We start from the raw sequence: 16,638 nt of genomic DNA, 5'->3' as shown, positions 1-16,638 counted from the left end.
GCGCAGCTTCGCGACCGAAAACGGATCGGTCGAATATCTTGATCATCTCCTCCTTGAAGAGCTCGAAACGACCACAGCAAGGAGTCTGTGCCTCCCAAGCGGAGGTTCCCCATTCGCGAGCTCGCCCCGTGAGCAGCGAAAGTACAAAGGCGATCCGGGCGGAATCTCCCGCATAAGTCTGAGGCTGGAGAGAAAAGACAACCTCACATTGAGTCAGAAAAGCTCTGCATTCAGTGGGCTCACCGGCATAGCAGGGGGGGTTGTTAACACGCGGCTCAGAAGGTGGATGCCGGCCGTAGAACGTTGTGGGCTCTCGGTAGAGCTGTAGAAGACGAGAAGATAAATCCGTCACCTGTGCGGTCAAACTCTCCACTGCGTGCCGGGCGGCGGACAACTCCTCCTCATGTCTGCCGAGCATGACTCCCTGAATCTCCACCGCTGATCGGATAGGTTCCTCCCTTGCTGGATCCATCCTTGGTCGGATTATTCTGTTAGGGGTGCTGTAAAGGATTCACGTGCAAAGGCAGTCCGTTAGAATCAGTCTCTTTATTGAAGACACAAAACAAGGCAGTCTGTCGTACGATGACACAGAACTTGATGAAACAACGAAACAAATCGACTGGGGATGGTCTGGTTCTGAGGACTCCCGTCTTGGAGAAAGAGAGCTCGTATGGGCTGGGCTCACTGGAAGCATCCACCGGGCACCGAGAACACTAAGACGAGCACAGCACACTAAGCAAGACAAGACATGGTCAGAACTCTGATAATATCGACATGAAGGGCCAAACAATACCGTATGCATGTCACACAATAATCCGACAGAGAACAGTGAACCCAACCACTAGAAATAGAGTGACTAATAGATCAGAGTGGAAACAGGTGTCCCCACAAAGTAGCACACCCGCTGATTGTAATGACAAACAGGTGGAGATGAGAGCTAGAATGAGCATGGGTGTGCATGATAGAGTATGTATGTGTGTGTGAGAGAGAAAGAGAAGCAAACCCAGCTCATGACACTTTTCTGTAATCATGTCTATTAAAATATTTTGTGCAGATGAGAATAATGATTTGTGCCCGAATTGAGAAAACAGTTGTTGTAGCTGTTGCTATATGCCATATAAAATGCAGCGGAAATGTGTGCTGGGCTTGCTTGTTTGTTTGTAATATAAAAAAGTTATATTTTTGGCAATATAAAAGCCCTTTCACACCAAAAGTGAAATGAATAAGACTCAGGCTGAAGGAAATGTAAATTCATATCTGTACAGCAGAGGGCGCAGCTCAAACAAACCTTTCAGCTGTGCTTCCATTTTGGATTGCATGAAGAATAGGATGCAGGAGAAAAAAGTTCAACACTACAAACACAAATGTTATGTTTATCTGAAGTCATTTTTTGCTTAGTATGATTGAATTGGATCATCGAAGGTCAGCAGTAAAGACATTGATTAATAAAATGGAATTAAATACATAAAGGATAATTGTGTTAAACATTGAATTATTACAGGTTTGCATTTCACAGTTTTTTTTATTAATTTAGAGGAATACTGAATCTGTTTTTGTGCAAGTGAGATGAGTAAATGCATGTTCACTTTTAGTCTAGAACAACAACCATTATGTTTACACAGCCCACACCACTCCCGTTCCTCTTCAGGAACTCGAGCTGCATCGGAGAACGCTTTGGGAATGCCTTTCAGCGTGACCGGCTCTGAATCACGTGTGTAATCAGTCCAATGGATGGGCGAGACATCACGGGCGGGTTGACGTAGCGACCAGGAAGCTTAAAAGCACATGCGGTGAAACCGCCGTCAGCTTTCTGTCATTTAGCAAGCGCTCTGTGTGTGTGTCAGTCGCTATCTGTTTGTGAGTCTTATTTAGTCTTGTTTGTCCACTTATAAGCTCCATTACGTCAAAGCTATATCATCATTTCAGTTTTTGATGTGAATCTTACCACACCAGACCGTATTTACTCGTCTGGTTGTTTGACTGCATTTATTTCTGAGGAATAAAGTGAAGTATTTATCTGACTATGAGAAGTTAGATATACAGGGGCTCTTGGGATAAAAGCAGTCAGCAGGGGCTGCTGGGCGGGAGAAGTCCCAACCTACCGTGTTCCAGCTCCTCATTCTGGGGGCGTCACTTCTCGTACTCTGCAAAGTCTAGAGTCAGAGTGGCGCTCCCAGGCCGAAGGCTTCTAGCGGAAGGCGGTTCTGTGGACCGTCATTCTCGCTGGATAGTCTTCGTCTTAAACGTTCTGACGCCTAAGATCTAGGACTTTTTGAGGGTCAGCTCCCTCTGGGGAAGAGCGGTGTACACCGCATTACATGGTGCCCGTCTCTCCTCAGGGCCCTCAGGAGATCGGTCTGCCAACCCTGGTGTTCCAGGGTGCAACGGTCTCCCGCGAGCGCTTCTCTCAGTTACCGCCCGGAAACGTAGCGGTACTAAGATGCTCGCTACCTTTACGGAGGTCTCTAGTGCAGCGTGAAAACTACTGCCAAATGTGTCTCAGTGGGTCCTGCACACTGTAGAGAGAGGCTACAGAATCCAGTTGGTTCTCCTCCACATCAAGGAGGCCATCGAGGTGGTCACTCCTCACAAAAGTGAATCCGGTTTCTACAGCCGGTACTTCATTGTTCCGAAGAAGGATGGAGGGTTGTGTCCCATTTTAGATCTGCGTCAGTTAAACCGCTTAGTCATGCGACTGAAGTTCAGGATGTTCCACTCTATCAAATCTTGTCTCAGATCAGGTCCGAGGACTGATTTGTCATGATCGATCTAAACGACCATCCTTCCCCATCACAGGAAGTTCCTGAGGTTCGCTTTTGGGGGCAAAGCTTACCAATATCTGGTTCTTCCTTCCACCGGGCACCGAGAACACTAAGACGAGCACAGCACACTAAGCAAGACAAGACATGGTCAGAACTCTGATAATATCGACATGAAGGGCCAAACAATACCGTATGCATGTCACACAATAATCCGACAGAGAACAGTGAACCCAACCACTAGAAATAGAGTGACTAATAGATCAGAGTGGAAACAGGTGTCCCCACAAAGTAGCACACCCGCTGATTGTAATGACAAACAGGTGGAGATGAGAGCTAGAATGAGCATGGGTGTGCATGATAGAGTATGTATGTGTGTGTGAGAGAGAAAGAGAAGCAAACCCAGCTCATGACACTTTTCTGTAATCATGTCTATTAAAATATTTTGTGCAGATGAGAATAATGATTTGTGCCCGAATTGAGAAAACAGTTGTTGTAGCTGTTGCTATATGCCATATAAAATGCAGCGGAAATGTGTGCTGGGCTTGCTTGTTTGTTTGTAATATAAAAAAGTTATATTTTTGGCAATATAAAAGCCCTTTCACACCAAAAGTGAAATGAATAAGACTCAGGCTGAAGGAAATGTAAATTCATATCTGTACAGCAGAGGGCGCAGCTCAAACAAACCTTTCAGCTGTGCTTCCATTTTGGATTGCATGAAGAATAGGATGCAGGAGAAAAAAGTTCAACACTACAAACACAAATGTTATGTTTATCTGAAGTCATTTTTTGCTTAGTATGATTGAATTGGATCATCGAAGGTCAGCAGTAAAGACATTGATTAATAAAATGGAATTAAATACATAAAGGATAATTGTGTTAAACATTGAATTATTACAGGTTTGCATTTCACAGTTTTTTTTATTAATTTAGAGGAATACTGAATCTGTTTTTGTGCAAGTGAGATGAGTAAATGCATGTTCACTTTTAGTCTAGAACAACAACCATTATGTTTACACAGCCCACACCACTCCCGTTCCTCTTCAGGAACTCGAGCTGCATCGGAGAACGCTTTGGGAATGCCTTTCAGCGTGACCGGCTCTGAATCACGTGTGTAATCAGTCCAATGGATGGGCGAGACATCACGGGCGGGTTGACGTAGCGACCAGGAAGCTTAAAAGCACATGCGGTGAAACCGCCGTCAGCTTTCTGTCATTTAGCAAGCGCTCTGTGTGTGTGTCAGTCGCTATCTGTTTGTGAGTCTTATTTAGTCTTGTTTGTCCACTTATAAGCTCCATTACGTCAAAGCTATATCATCATTTCAGTTTTTGATGTGAATCTTACCACACCAGACCGTATTTACTCGTCTGGTTGTTTTACTGCATTTATTTCTGAGGAATAAAGTGAAGTATTTATCTGACTATGAGAAGTTAGATATACAGGGGCTCTTGGGATAAAAGCAGTCAGCAGGGGCTGCTGGGCGGGAGAAGTCCCAACCTACCGTGTTCCAGCTCCTCATTCTGGGGGCGTCACTTCTCGTACTCTGCAAAGTCTAGAGTCAGAGTGGCGCTCCCAGGCCGAAGGCTTCTAGCGGAAGGCGGTTCTGTGGACCGTCATTCTCGCTGGATAGTCTTCGTCTTAAACGTTCTGACGCCTAAGATCTAGGCCACCGGGCACCGAGAACACTAAGACGAGCACAGCACACTAAGCAAGACAAGACATGGTCAGAACTCTGATAATATCGACATGAAGGGCCAAACAATACCGTATGCATGTCACACAATAATCCGACAGAGAACAGTGAACCCAACCACTAGAAATAGAGTGACTAATAGATCAGAGTGGAAACAGGTGTCCCCACAAAGTAGCACACCCGCTGATTGTAATGACAAACAGGTGGAGATGAGAGCTAGAATGAGCATGGGTGTGCATGATAGAGTATGTATGTGTGTGTGAGAGAGAAAGAGAAGCAAACCCAGCTCATGACACTTTTCTGTAATCATGTCTATTAAAATATTTTGTGCAGATGAGAATAATGATTTGTGCCCGAATTGAGAAAACAGTTGTTGTAGCTGTTGCTATATGCCATATAAAATGCAGCGGAAATGTGTGCTGGGCTTGCTTGTTTGTTTGTAATATAAAAAAGTTATATTTTTGGCAATATAAAAGCCCTTTCACACCAAAAGTGAAATGAATAAGACTCAGGCTGAAGGAAATGTAAATTCATATCTGTACAGCAGAGGGCGCAGCTCAAACAAACCTTTCAGCTGTGCTTCCATTTTGGATTGCATGAAGAATAGGATGCAGGAGAAAAAAGTTCAACACTACAAACACAAATGTTATGTTTATCTGAAGTCATTTTTTGCTTAGTATGATTGAATTGGATCATCGAAGGTCAGCAGTAAAGACATTGATTAATAAAATGGAATTAAATACATAAAGGATAATTGTGTTAAACATTGAATTATTACAGGTTTGCATTTCACAGTTTTTTTTATTAATTTAGAGGAATACTGAATCTGTTTTTGTGCAAGTGAGATGAGTAAATGCATGTTCACTTTTAGTCTAGAACAACAACCATTATGTTTACACAGCCCACACCACTCCCGTTCCTCTTCAGGAACTCGAGCTGCATCGGAGAATGCTTTGGGAATGCCTTTCAGCGTGACCGGCTCTGAATCACGTGTGTAATCAGTCCAATGGATGGGCGAGACATCACGGGCGGGTTGACGTAGCGACCAGGAAGCTTAAAAGCACATGCGGTGAAACCGCCGTCAGCTTTCTGTCATTTAGCAAGCGCTCTGTGTGTGTGTCAGTCGCTATCTGTTTGTGAGTCTTATTTAGTCTTGTTTGTCCACTTATAAGCTCCATTACGTCAAAGCTATATCATCATTTCAGTTTTTGATGTGAATCTTACCACACCAGACCGTATTTACTCGTCTGGTTGTTTGACTGCATTTATTTCTGAGGAATAAAGTGAAGTATTTATCTGACTATGAGAAGTTAGATATACAGGGGCTCTTGGGATAAAAGCAGTCAGCAGGGGCTGCTGGGCGGGAGAAGTCCCAACCTACCGTGTTCCAGCTCCTCATTCTGGGGGCGTCACTTCTCGTACTCTGCAAAGTCTAGAGTCAGAGTGGCGCTCCCAGGCCGAAGGCTTCTAGCGGAAGGCGGTTCTGTGGACCGTCATTCTCGCTGGATAGTCTTCGTCTTAAACGTTCTGACGCCTAAGATCTAGGACTTTTTGAGGGTCAGCTCCCTCTGGGGAAGAGCGGTGTACACCGCATTACATGGTGCCCGTCTCTCCTCAGGGCCCTCAGGAGATCGGTCTGCCAACCCTGGTGTTCCAGGGTGCAACGGTCTCCCGCGAGCGCTTCTCTCAGTTACCGCCCGGAAACGTAGCGGTACTAAGATGCTCGCTACCTTTACGGAGGTCTCTAGTGCAGCGTGAAAACTACTGCCAAATGTGTCTCAGTGGGTCCTGCACACTGTAGAGAGAGGCTACAGAATCCAGTTGGTTCTCCTCCACATCAAGGAGGCCATCGAGGTGGTCACTCCTCACAAAAGTGAATCCGGTTTCTACAGCCGGTACTTCATTGTTCCGAAGAAGGATGGAGGGTTGTATAAACAGACTAGACTCACCAACAGCGGGTTAAATACATTCAATACACGACGAGGGCACAATGGGAACATGAAGCTACTTATAGGAAACAAGAGGGTCACATGACAAGAACAAACCAATGGGAAACAAGACACATGACTAAGACAACCAATCAGAACATGACACAATGAACAGGGGAACCAATGGCATGAATACATGAGGGCAAGGGAAGCATGACACAAACAGGGACCATGAAACAATTACAAAATAAAAGACATGGAAAACATGAACATGAAACAAAACACCACATTACATATCCCCCCTTCTAAGGGCGGCTCCTGACGCCCTCATGTAACATCCACCCCAACCAACACAACGTCCAGGAGGGTGGAGGACTGGAGGTGGTCCAGGGGCAGGGATGGAGGGCCAGGCCCGTGAAGAGGAACAGGCAGAGAGGGGAGCCATGGCAGACCGGGGGGCCATGGCGGATCAGGCAGACCGGGGGGCCATGGCGGAGCAGGCAGATCGGGGGGCCACGGCGGAGCAGGCAGATCGGGGGGCCACAGCGGAGCAGGCAGACCAGGGAGCCATGGTGGAGCAGGCAGACCAGGGAGCCATGGTGGAGCAGGCAGACTAGGGAGCCATGGTGGAGCAGACAGTTCAGGGGGCCATGGCGGAGCAGACAGTTCAGGGGGCCGTGGCGGAGCAGACAGTTCAGGAGGCCGTGGCGGAGCAGACAGTTCAGGGGGCCGTGGCGGAGCAGACAGTTCAGGAGGCCGTGGCGGAGCAGACAGTTCAGGGGGCCGTGGCGGAGCAGACAGTTCAGGAGGCCTCTGTACTTGGCCCGGCCAAAAAAATTAATTGGTGGAAATTACCAGTTCTGAGGCCCTCCGTGGGCCTGACGTAGGAGCAGCGTCCCTCCCTGGGCTCGACTCGGGAACTGTGGCCCTCCCTGGGCTTGACTTGGGAACAGGGGCCCTCTCTGGGCCAGACGGGGGAACTGGAGCTCTTTCTGGAGTGAACTCAGGGGCTGGAGCCGACACTGGTGCAAACTCAGGGGCTGGAGCCGACATTGGAGCAGACTCAGGGGCTGGAGCCGCCACTGGAGCGGACTCAGGGGCTGGAACCGACAGTCTTTCTCTCCGCATTCCCCTCTTTTGAGCAGAGGTGAAGGAGACAGCTGCTGTCAGCTGAGGGATTGGGAGTAAATTGGCCTTGGGAGTGAATTGGCCGGCGGGTTTGAGAGTGCAGCGGCCGGCGGACTTGATAATGGAGCATCCGGCGGGCTTGACAGCGGGCTTGACACCGGAGCGGTTCTGGATCGGGTTCACCCCACACTTTCACCAAGTGTGTGGATGCTGCTCTGGCTCCTCTGTGACTCCAGGGCATTTGCATACTCCATTTTTTAAAGAGTTTTGTTTTCTGTTTTTTCTCACCGCGATCATGGAAACCGCTGCAAAATTCGCCGCCCTCAACCGAGAACTGGGTCACAGGAGGCCTCTGTACTTGGCCGACACTGGTGCAGCACATTGATGATTTGTTGATATTAGCTCAGGCAGACTAGGGAGCCATGGCGGAGCAGGCAGACTAGGGAGCCATGGCGGAGCAGGCAGACTAGAGAGCCATGGCGGAGCAGGCAGACCAGGGAGCCATGGTGGAGCAGGCAGACCAGGGAGCCATGGTGGAGCAGGCAGACTAGGGAGCCATGGTGGAGCAGACAGTTCAGGGGGCCATGGCGGAGCAGACAGTTCAGGGGGCCGTGGCGGAGCAGACAGTTCAGGAGGCCGTGGCGGAGCAGACAGTTCAGGGGGCCGTGGCGGAGCAGACAGTTCAGGAGGCCTCTGTACTTGGCCCGGCCAAAAAAATTAATTGGTGGAAATTACCAGTTCTGAGGCCCTCCGTGGGCCTGACGTAGGAGCAGCGTCCCTCCCTGGGCTCGACTCGGGAACTGTGGCCCTCCCTGGGCTTGACTTGGGAACAGGGGCCCTCTCTGGGCCAGACGGGGGAACTGGAGCTCTTTCTGGAGCGAACTCAGGGGCTGGAGCCGACACTGGTGCAAACTCAGGGGCTGGAGCCGACATTGGAGCAGACTCAGGGGCTGGAGCCGCCACTGGAGCGGACTCAGGGGCTGGAACCGACAGTCTTTCTCTCCGCATTCCCCTCTTTTGAGCAGAGGTGAAGGAGACAGCTGCTGTCAGCTGAGGGATTGGGAGTAAAAGAACAGCCTCTGGGAGAGAAGACATGTTTACAGAGACATTTATGTGGCTGTGAGCACATGGGTCGCATCATATATGTTTTTTTTTAATTCTTCAATTAAAGCATTTATTTGGCACAAAACCAATAAGGATATAAATTAATTGAACAAAACATTTAAATGATGAATACTTTTTACAAACTAAGATGGACAACAGAGCATTTTGATAATTGCAACACAGTTCTGAAAATGGTGGAACTGCTGTTATGCTATACTGTCAATGTACTTTGAGTAAGTTTATCGCATAATTTGTCATTTGGCCAGAACATTCTAATATGCATGTAGACATGCTAACATACTTCAATGTAGCACTATATGTACCTCAATTTACCCAACTTTACATCATATCTCACAGAGAATATGATTGTTATAAGGCTAAATGATCTCTCAACTAAAAGCTAATCTTACTTGGTGTCCAAAGACAAGCTAAATTATTTCACTGGTTTCTCAGTCTACGTGTGTGGGTACAACAGAGTCTTAACCATAAATTATCTGCTTTTATAGACACTTTATCATCTGCTCACCATGGTCATCTGACAGAATTCCAATGGCCACACAGTACAGCAAATGTCCCATTCAGCCATGATAAAACTGAAATGTGGGGGCCGTATTTCCTCTTTACAGGAATCTCCTGTACCACATTTCACAGACTGTTAATCTCCATCATCCCAACAAATGCATTGAGATTGAAGCTCTTAGAGAAGCTGCAAATTGATTCAATTCTATAGATTCAATTTGCAGCTTTAATTACAGGCAACGTTAAATCCTGTTAATTGATTATTATTCTATCTATCTATCAATTTGCAATACACAAAACTAAAAATAAAGTAAAAATAAATTACAAAAACTAATTTTCTAGAAAACATCTTCTACTGCTGTGAGTCTATAATTAAGGATAATCAATGCATGTTAATTACAATTAGAGCAAAGATTCTGACAGCTAATATCATTATCCTGCGGATTGCTGCTAACTGTGAATGTACTGGTGAGTGGAAGACAAATCATGCTGTTAAAATTTTGTGCAGTCTGTGCTTTGTTTGATTAAATATATTCATGTAATAAAGTGATACAGTGCCTGAAGATCCCAAATGGATGACTTATAATTGCTGGCAGGTGAAAGCTACAGTAAATGGCAAGTAAGGATGAAATAAGAGTCAACATTATAGAAACACTGTAAAAAGTGATTTTTGAGAGAGGTAAATGTAATTATGTAAATCGTATAAAATGTACTTGATTATTGTAGTCAGCCAAGGAACTATCAAGTAATGGGTAAATTATACACGTACTACCTATTTGTTAAAAGTAAAAACTGTTACATAGAAAAATAGGGTAAAACACACCCAGAACCGAGTCCTGTACTGCAAATCGCGCATGCGCCAAACCGCGCGTTTGAATAAGCGGGACGGGTAACTTCACGGCCATCTTCCTCTTGCTGCCAGCCGCGATCGAATTCATGGAATTCATCTGCGAAAAGGAAGGTAAGCTATTTGCACAGGCCTATTGACGCTCTGCGACATGCTGCAGTGGCAACGGCAGTGATTTCCATGGCAAAAGTTTGTGTTAAGATGCTGCCAGACGTGGTTCGGCCGCCTAAAAATATCTGTCTGTAAGTGTTGTGTTGTATTAAGGTGTTACTTCACATTAGATACTCACAGAAAGCACTTTAGTTGTTTTGTGTCTAAATAATGTGGATAAAAGTAAGACGTTAATAGCGCTAGCTTCCCTATGGGTTTTTCAATGCAAATTAGCGCAGTGCAAATCGTTATTTTTATGTGTTTTCCAGTTTGTAGTTTAGCCCAAACAAATTATTTGGATATATTTGGTATATGTGAGGTATCCCAGGTACATGTCTGATCTTTTCTCTCGTGTAATATCTTAGTGTTTACTTTGTATGTAGACCCTCACTAATGTTTGCCCTCTCTTCAGGTACTCTCATTTGTCCTTCTCAAGCCAAGACTCACTGATAGACCACCCTGTTGTTACCAGTTCTGGAGATAACTGACCCACCCAGTGTATCCTGTACATTGACTGACTTAAGGTATGCAAGTTTTCTAAATAAAAGAAATCACATTGACCTTAAAGGGGTAGTTACCTTAATCAAAGGCCTCAGTTATGGAAAAATGAACTGGAAATGCAAGTTGTGTAACTTCACAACAGCAAAAAGATCAGACCTGTTGAAGCACAGCAGACTAATACATGGGCATTTTGGTCGAGACCCCTCCATACCCTGTCTCTATGAGGATTGTCCTTGCACCCTCTTCTCAGCTCTACTCGGCTCTCCTCTGGTATACCCTCTTCTCCCCTTCTCCTTTCGTCTTCTGTCCACTTCCCTCTGCTCTCCTTTACTCTGCAGGATAAACTGAAATATATTGGAACGTCATCTTAAATAATATATGTAAATTAAAAATATTTTTAACATGTAGGAATGTGGGACCACACAGACAAAACAATGAAGGTGATTGTGAAGCACAACATCATGGCTGAGGAGGATCCATCAGATGTGTCTATTGTGATTGAGGGAAACACAGTGATGGAAGGATGTGGAAGTCGAACAAAGGCGTGTGTTCTGCTGATGGGACTGATATATGCCCTCAACCTTGAATATCCAAAGCAGCTGAAGAACACGTTTGAAACTTTTCAAAAACTTTTTTTGGAGCTTGACGGGGCGAAACTACTGAAGAAGGCCCACAGCCTCAAAAGAAAGCTCATGCAATAGACACACACACCATTGCTCTGACTTCCCCAGATTAACAGAAAAGGAACACGTGGCCGGCCTGGTCAATACCACTGAATGTAGCCTGAAGAAATTTGATCTCTTCCTCTATACCCTCCTCTTCCCCTCACCCTTAGTTTGTTTTAAAGATGTTGGTGTTCACTTGTTCTATCCTTATCTAGATGTTTGATACTGTACGTGCACAGGAACAATGTTGTAGAGTTTCCGTGTGTGCTTTTGACTGTTAAAATAGAATAAGTGGCCTCTGAAAGTGTTACAGTATTTGAAGCTGTAAGCTTAGCGAACAGGTTAATTCCTTCAAATATTGTGTGAAGAAGTTGTATTGCACTTTATTCTGTGTTTGGATCATTGCTGCATGTAAACAAGGCGGTTCAGTTATTTGTTGTATAAATGCACCTGTACTGCAGATTTGGTAAGTCACTGTTATGTAAAGTTAAAGAGTTTGGATACAAAAAAATCCTCATGTGACTGGACACCTCTAGGAGCTCTGCTCTGATCTTCTCACTTCTCATTTCTTCTGCTCTCCTTTCTTCTCTTCTCTGCTCTGATCTCCTTTTCTGTTCATTTCCTCTTGTCTTCTCTGCTCTCCTCTTCTCTTCTATCCTCTGCTCTGCTCACTTCTTCTCTTCACTGCTCTGATCTCCTCACCTCTCCCCTCATTTCTTTTGCCCTCCTCTCTTCTCTCCTCACTTATCTTCTCTGCTCTGATCTCCTTCCTACTCACAACAGGGAATTAAATCTACCCAAAAAAAGTGGATGCAAATTGTTACCTCAGATTTATTGGGTAAATTCTACATGTTGCTTTTTACAGTGAAGCTTAACATTGCAGAATTCACAACATTTACAAGTTCTACTCATTCCTGCCACTCTTGTTTAACACAAGAGTGTTAAAATGTTAATGTTTTGACTGTTTAACATTATTAATCAATTTCACAGAATTCCACAATTTTCCCCTTAAAATCCATATAGAGAATCTTAAAAAAAGTAGAATACAGTTTAAACAGACACTTTATTCATACATTGATGCCATATTATTTATCTGCTCTGGTTAAATTTGCAGTTTTATTAGTCTCAACCTTAATATTTCTTTACACCCTCAGAAACCATCAAATAAAAGATTATAGAAAAAATGGGAATAAACCAATGGTTGCATATGGCCATTCTTTAAAACCATCTAATATTTTAATGTAATATGGCCTAATTACTCATACATTAAGAGACTCAAAGCTTGACATAGCATCTCTTGGGTGTGACATTGGTACCAGAGCAAATTGCTTTTCCCGTTCACATCTGATTGTTAAAATTAATGAAGAATAACATTCAGCTCAGACTAATATAATGCTCCAGGGGAAAAGGCTGGATCACAGTTTTAGATATAAATAACTCTCATATCGGTCTTAGTGTAAAATATTGCAGCCTTTCATTAGTAAAATCAAATACTTGGCATTTCATTGTTCTGGCTTAGGTGACACTTTTCCTGAATTGTCTAATTTAAAAAATAAAACATAAATAATAATAATAATAACTGGCTCAGTAAAATAGTCAAGGTTTTCCAGTTCCATGTTTGCGTTCACATTTAAATAAAGCAGCAATCATGAGCAGATATTGCAGGGTTTGTCCTAATTTGCTATTATTGCTGTTCCTGTGGAGTTGAACAAAATGCGAACTGAATTTCACAGCTCCCCCAATGCTTGTGAGACATTTTGTATTTCCTTCCTTGCTATATATTCTTTTTGTATCAGAGCCAACACTGCTAATGCTATCTTTTTTGCGTACTATACCCAATAAACAAGACAAAATTGTAACTGTGGTGTAACCAAACTAAAAAAAACAAACAGCTTGAATTAATGTGAGTGTACGCAATTTTTAAATATACTTACATATACACACACATACATATATAATACTATGAATGCATGCATAGCAGTGAGTTTTCAAATATTAGTAAGCAGTAAAGCAGTTTTGTTAAAATATTTGCTTTCTAAGAAAAAATTAAAGTTATGTATAATGCAAAACTTTATTAAATCTCTTTATTTTAGGTTTTTTAATTTTTTTTTTCATTACAATATAAGGGTGGTTGTATCAACTATGCCCTAAAAATATTACAATTTAATTAAATTTTTTTAATTTGCTCAACAGAAAGAATGCAAGAACAAATATTAGAGGGAATATTGGTCCTTATAAGTCTTGCTTGGAGTGACAGGTGTTTTGCCTAATAAAGTTGATCAGATGCGTTTTGATGGCAGCTCAAGTTGTGTTTACCCTAGACTCACTCTCAGCTGTCATGGCATTAAAACATAGGCCTATTACATGACAGGAACTCTCAGGACTGATTCTAAGCTATAGACTCATAGGCATTATCTATAGACATAGGCATTTATCTAAGCATTAGAGTAACAGGATTTGCCTTGCATTAAAATGTGCACTTCGTCCTTGTGTGGTCCGCCAAATTCCTTCACACTAATTCAGATGTCTGGCATCACTCCAGTAACAACTGAGATAACATACAAAAAAGAAACATCCAATTCTAAATGCCCCTGTTCACACTGCAGGCTGTGCTGAGCTAGAGTGGATGTAAGGTAATGAACTGTGGCTTAGGGAAAATCATTGGGGGAAAAATGGATACACACAGGCTTGAGTAATCACTTTAAAGGAAGTTTAGCACTACCCCTGAGACAAGCATATCAACGTGATCAAATACAGCACAAAACAACCTTGAAAAATTTTATTTATTTTTTTCTTAATTCTTAAAATAAATCAGTGGCGAAAAAAAGTAAAAAAAAAAAAATATATATATATATATATTTTTTTTTTACTTAACTTTGTGATCAGAAACAGAGGGGCCTTTTGGTTGTGCAAACATTCTTTCAACATTCTGTTCCTGAAACAATTGACAATAATAACAATAAAACAACTAATAAAAAAATTATAGTAATACTACTACTAATAATAATAAGATAATATCTGGGAAATGTTTACTTTCTATTAAAAAAACAGCCCTGTGAGGATCATAAGCAAGGAAATACATAAGAAAAATACATACAGGCTACTTTCTCTTAATAAACTGTGCCAAATAACTATGTGGGAACAGGGCTAAGGCTTTGTGTGAGCATAAAAAATGCCCTCAAATGTGTTATAATGTAATTGTTCACTCACCCATAACTCGTAATCTCTCTGCACCAACTACAACCTCATGGTCGTCAGCAGAGAAGAGCAGCTTTCCTGCACTTGATTTTACCTCCAGCATTTTGCCTCTTGCATGAACTCCATGAGAACCTGCCAAAATATGTATATATATTTTTTAATTGGATTTCAGTGTGTAGTCTAAAAACCAATTTAATTTAAGGAATATTCTCTGACATATCCAGTGAAACAAATAGCAAGTAGTTAAGTATAAGCCTATTGGTCTAATCTGACACATACAAGCAATGTCTTTTTCTGACCAGCTTGTACATGAAACACTTTTGAATTCAGTTAATGAAACACATACATGTTCTTACACTTAAATTTGGTTTTATGTACAGTTGTTCTAACACCGGAATTCAAGTGAAAGTCACTTAACTAGTCCATTTAAAGGGGTCATATGATGCAAATAAAATTTTTCCTTTCTCTTTGGAGTGTTACAAGTTCTTGGTGCATAAAGAAGATCTGTAAAGTTGCAAAGACTAAAGTCTTACATCCAAAGAGATATTCTTTATAAAAGTTAAGACTTGTCCACACCCTCCTAAAACGCCTCGTTTAAACATGCCTCCACGTCTATGTCACTGTGTGGGAAGATTTGCTGCATACCACAATGTTCACGCAAAAAAAGAAGGCGCAACTTTTATTCTCACTGTAGTATTGTTGTTGCTGCCGCCACCATGTTGTGGAGATGCTGTGTGTTTCGTTGTGAAAGCGAAACTACTTTGTTTGGCCTTCCAAATGATATCCCCTTCGTCATGCATAGAGCTGATCCATGCTGGTCAACTGAGGAAATACATCAGCTTCATGCTGTGGATCACCGGATTGGCTTTCACCGTGGATGAAGCAGAGTCCAGCCTGGGGTCGTCACATGTGAATTTAATTTAAGGAATATTCTCTGACATATCCAGTGAAACAAATAGCAAGTAGTTAAGTATAAGCCTATTGGTCTAATCTGACACATACAAGCAATGTCTTTTTCTGACCAGCTTGTACATGAAACACTTTTGAATTCAGTTAATGAAACACATACATGTTCTTACACTTAAATTTGGTTTTATGTACAGTTGTTCTAACACCGGAATTCAAGTGAAAGTCACTTAACTAGTCCATTTAAAGGGGTCATATGATGCAAATAAAATTTTTCCTTTCTCTTTGGAGTGTTACAAGTTCTTGGTGCATAAAGAAGATCTGTAAAGTTGCAAAGACTAAAGTCTTACATCCAAAGAGATATTCTTTATAAAAGTTAAGACTTGTCCACACCCTCCTAAAACGCCTCGTTTAAACATGCCTCCACGTCTATGTCACTGTGTGGGAAGATTTGCTGCATACCACAATGTTCACGCAAAAAAAGAAGGCGCAACTTTTATTCTCACTGTAGTATTGTTGTTGCTGCCGCCACCATGTTGTGGAGATGCTGTGTGTTTCGTTGTGAAAGCGAAACTACTTTGTTTGGCCTTCCAAATGATATCCCCTTCGTCATGCATAGAGCTGATCCATGCTGGTCAACTGAGGAAATACATCAGCTTCATGCTGTGGATCACCGGATTGGCTTTCACCGTGGATGAAGCAGAGTCCAGCCTGGGGTCGTCACATGTGGTTGCCGCAAGCCCTCCGGCTGCTCCTTCGTCGAATCCGCCGGCCGCGCCGTTCTCAAGTCTGCCGGCTGTTCCTCACTCAAGCCCGCAGTGTGTGACGCTGTGTGACGCATTTTATAGAGGACTGTTTCCTGAACCTGCAGAGTAGCCTACAATGGGTCTGTGCTCAAAGGCTGTTCTACAAATTGGGGCAGTTCCAACTTTGCAAGGACTCTCTGGTGCTTCTGACTCACAGCCTGCAAGTAAATTTTTTATATTTAAAGAATTTGCCACTGATGATTCAAACAAGTTTTAAGCAGTGTAGAGTAGCGCTTGTTGTTTGTCAATGTTTTGAGGGAATCTCAAATGCAGACATGGTTTTATATTTACGTGGCGCGATACGCAACGCGTAAAAACACAGTATAAGTCATTATAATCAGTAATTATGTCCCCACTGGAAGCAACAAATGCCTAATTTGTAATGGGTTTTATTAGTTTTGTCTCGTCGTGCCGGGAGACGGCATCACAGTATG

The 16,638-nt window shown here is 43.1% G+C and overlaps 1 protein-coding gene across 1 annotated transcript in view; it reads right to left on the bottom strand.

The window, feature by feature from the left end:
• LOC107569546 (delta-sarcoglycan-like) overlaps positions 1-16,638 on the bottom strand; it is a 183,376-nt gene that overhangs the window by 124,351 nt on the left and 42,387 nt on the right. Inside the window, exon 4 of the mRNA XM_016255664.1 lies at positions 14,505-14,624. Coding sequence (XP_016111150.1) covers positions 14,505-14,624 — 120 coding nt within the window. The remainder of the gene's footprint in view (positions 1-14,504; positions 14,625-16,638) is intronic.

Source organism: Sinocyclocheilus grahami, unplaced genomic scaffold (assembly GCF_001515645.1).
Source record: "Sinocyclocheilus grahami isolate Dianchi unplaced genomic scaffold, SAMN03320097.WGS_v1.1 scaffold1357.1, whole genome shotgun sequence".
In the NCBI taxonomy this organism is placed as follows: domain Eukaryota; kingdom Metazoa; phylum Chordata; class Actinopteri; order Cypriniformes; family Cyprinidae; genus Sinocyclocheilus; species Sinocyclocheilus grahami.
The sequence above is the reverse complement of the archived record's forward strand: the minus strand, read 5'-3'. Positions and strand labels throughout refer to the sequence as shown.